Raw genomic sequence first — 1,831 nt, forward strand, 5'->3', positions numbered from 1 at the left:
TCAAATCAAAAATACACTTTCTATTTATTTATTTTTCCCAAGGGTTTTGTCCTTCAAATCTCTACAAATAGATTCTTTCTCTTAAGACAGGGAGGGAGGTTTAGAGTGATGATGTCACCTGTCCATATACCTGAGAATGAAGAAAAGCTATTGAGGTAAATGTTGAGAGAGTTAATAGTCGTGGTGTGTCCTTGGGAATAAGAAAGTCATTCCTTGGAGAGGCAGGACTAAATAGAGGGCTCAACACATAGAAAGGAGTCTATTTTCTTCTTTTTTGAATGAATATATTGAGAAGAATGATTCTTTATCTCCTTGGATGTTTCCTTGCAGGAACTAATGCAACCAAAATCTGGGGCCAATGGAACAGCTGTTACTGAATTCATCCTGCTGGGCTTGGTGGACACACCGGGGTTGCTACCACTTGTCTTTGTGCTCTTCCTCTTTGCCTACCTGCTCACAGTTGGGGGCAACCTCAGCATCCTGGCTGCCATCTTGATGGAGCCCAAACTCCACACCCCCATGTACTTCTTCCTGGGGAACCTATCAGTGCTGGACATTGGGTGCATCACAGTCACTGTTCCCTCAATGTTGAGTCGCCTCCTGTCCCACAAACGTGCAGTTCCCTATGGAGCCTGCCTCACACAGCTTTTCTTCTTCCATCTCCTGGTTGGTGTGGACTGCTTCCTATTGACAGCCATGGCCTATGACCGATTCCTGGCCATTAGCCGGCCCCTCACCTACAGCACCCGCATGAGCCAGATGGTTCAGAAGATACTGGTGGCTGTGTCCTGGGCTTGTGCCTTCACCAATGCACTGACCCACACTGTGGCCATATCCACACTCAACTTCTGTGGTCCCAATGTGATCAATCACTTCTACTGTGACCTGCCACAGCTCTTCCAGCTCTCTTGCTCCAGCACCCAACTCAATGAGCTGCTGCTCTTTGCTGTTGGTTTCATAATGGCAGGTACACCCATGGCTCTCATTGTCACCTCCTATGCTCACGTGGCAGCTGCAGTGCTACGGATCCGCTCAGTGGAGGGCAGGAAGAAGGCCTTCTCCACATGTGGCTCCCATCTCACTGTGGTTGCCATATTCTATGGTTCTGGTGTCTTTAATTACATGCGACTAGGCTCAACCAAGCTTTCAGATAAGGATAAAGCTGTTGGAGTTTTTAACACTGTCATCAACCCCATGCTGAACCCTCTCATCTACAGCCTCCGGAACCCTGATGTGCAGGGTGCTCTCTGGCGGGTGATCACAGGGAAGCGGTCACTGAGATGATAAGGTCTCCAGCGTCACTACCTTCTTTTCTCTTTTTGGACTAAAGGAGAAATCCTCTGGGGCCAGGAGCTAGGACAAACGATTCAGAACTGCTATCTCTCTGAGCATGAGGATTTTTTTGTTTAGTAAGGGATAATAATTATTGTTTCTCCAAAGAAGCCCTGCCCAGCTATAGGCAATGGATATGCAAACTAATGTGTCAGTTCCCTCAACAAATTACAACTTCAGTCACTGTGTGCTCCCTTTTCTGGGTAGAAGTGAAACTTAGGGAGCCCTGAATGCTTACAGGTTCATATCCCACAGAGAATGGCTCTTTGGCCTGGTTTCCCCAAAATATCCCTGTAAGTTTCCCCACCAGGAGGTTGAGTTCAGGTATAGTTGGTCTGTTAATTAAACATAGGCCTAGAGATCAGGATTATTTTATTTCTCTCATCAGGCTTCTACAAGTCTAAAAATGCAGCTCATCTCTTTCTATCACACTAAGATGCCCTGAGATATAGAGGGGACAAATGGGAAGCTGAATGGTCATGTGTACTCTAGTAACTCT

General features: G+C 46.6%; 1 protein-coding gene across 1 annotated transcript; it reads left to right on the forward strand.

Moving 5' to 3' along the window:
- Positions 1-324: 324 nt before the first annotated feature.
- On the forward strand, positions 325-1,284 carry LOC138994991 (olfactory receptor 3A1). The gene has a single exon (XM_070395368.1). The coding sequence runs from the start codon at positions 337-339 to the stop codon at positions 1,282-1,284; it is 948 nt and encodes a 315-aa protein (XP_070251469.1). The 5' UTR covers positions 325-336.
- The last annotated feature ends 547 nt before the right edge of the window (positions 1,285-1,831 follow it).

This window comes from Myotis yumanensis, unplaced genomic scaffold, assembly GCF_028538775.1.
Source record: "Myotis yumanensis isolate MYYU_CA2020_CCGP unplaced genomic scaffold, mMyoYum1.0.hap1 SCAF_16, whole genome shotgun sequence".
NCBI classification, from domain to species: Eukaryota; Metazoa; Chordata; class Mammalia; order Chiroptera; family Vespertilionidae; genus Myotis; species Myotis yumanensis.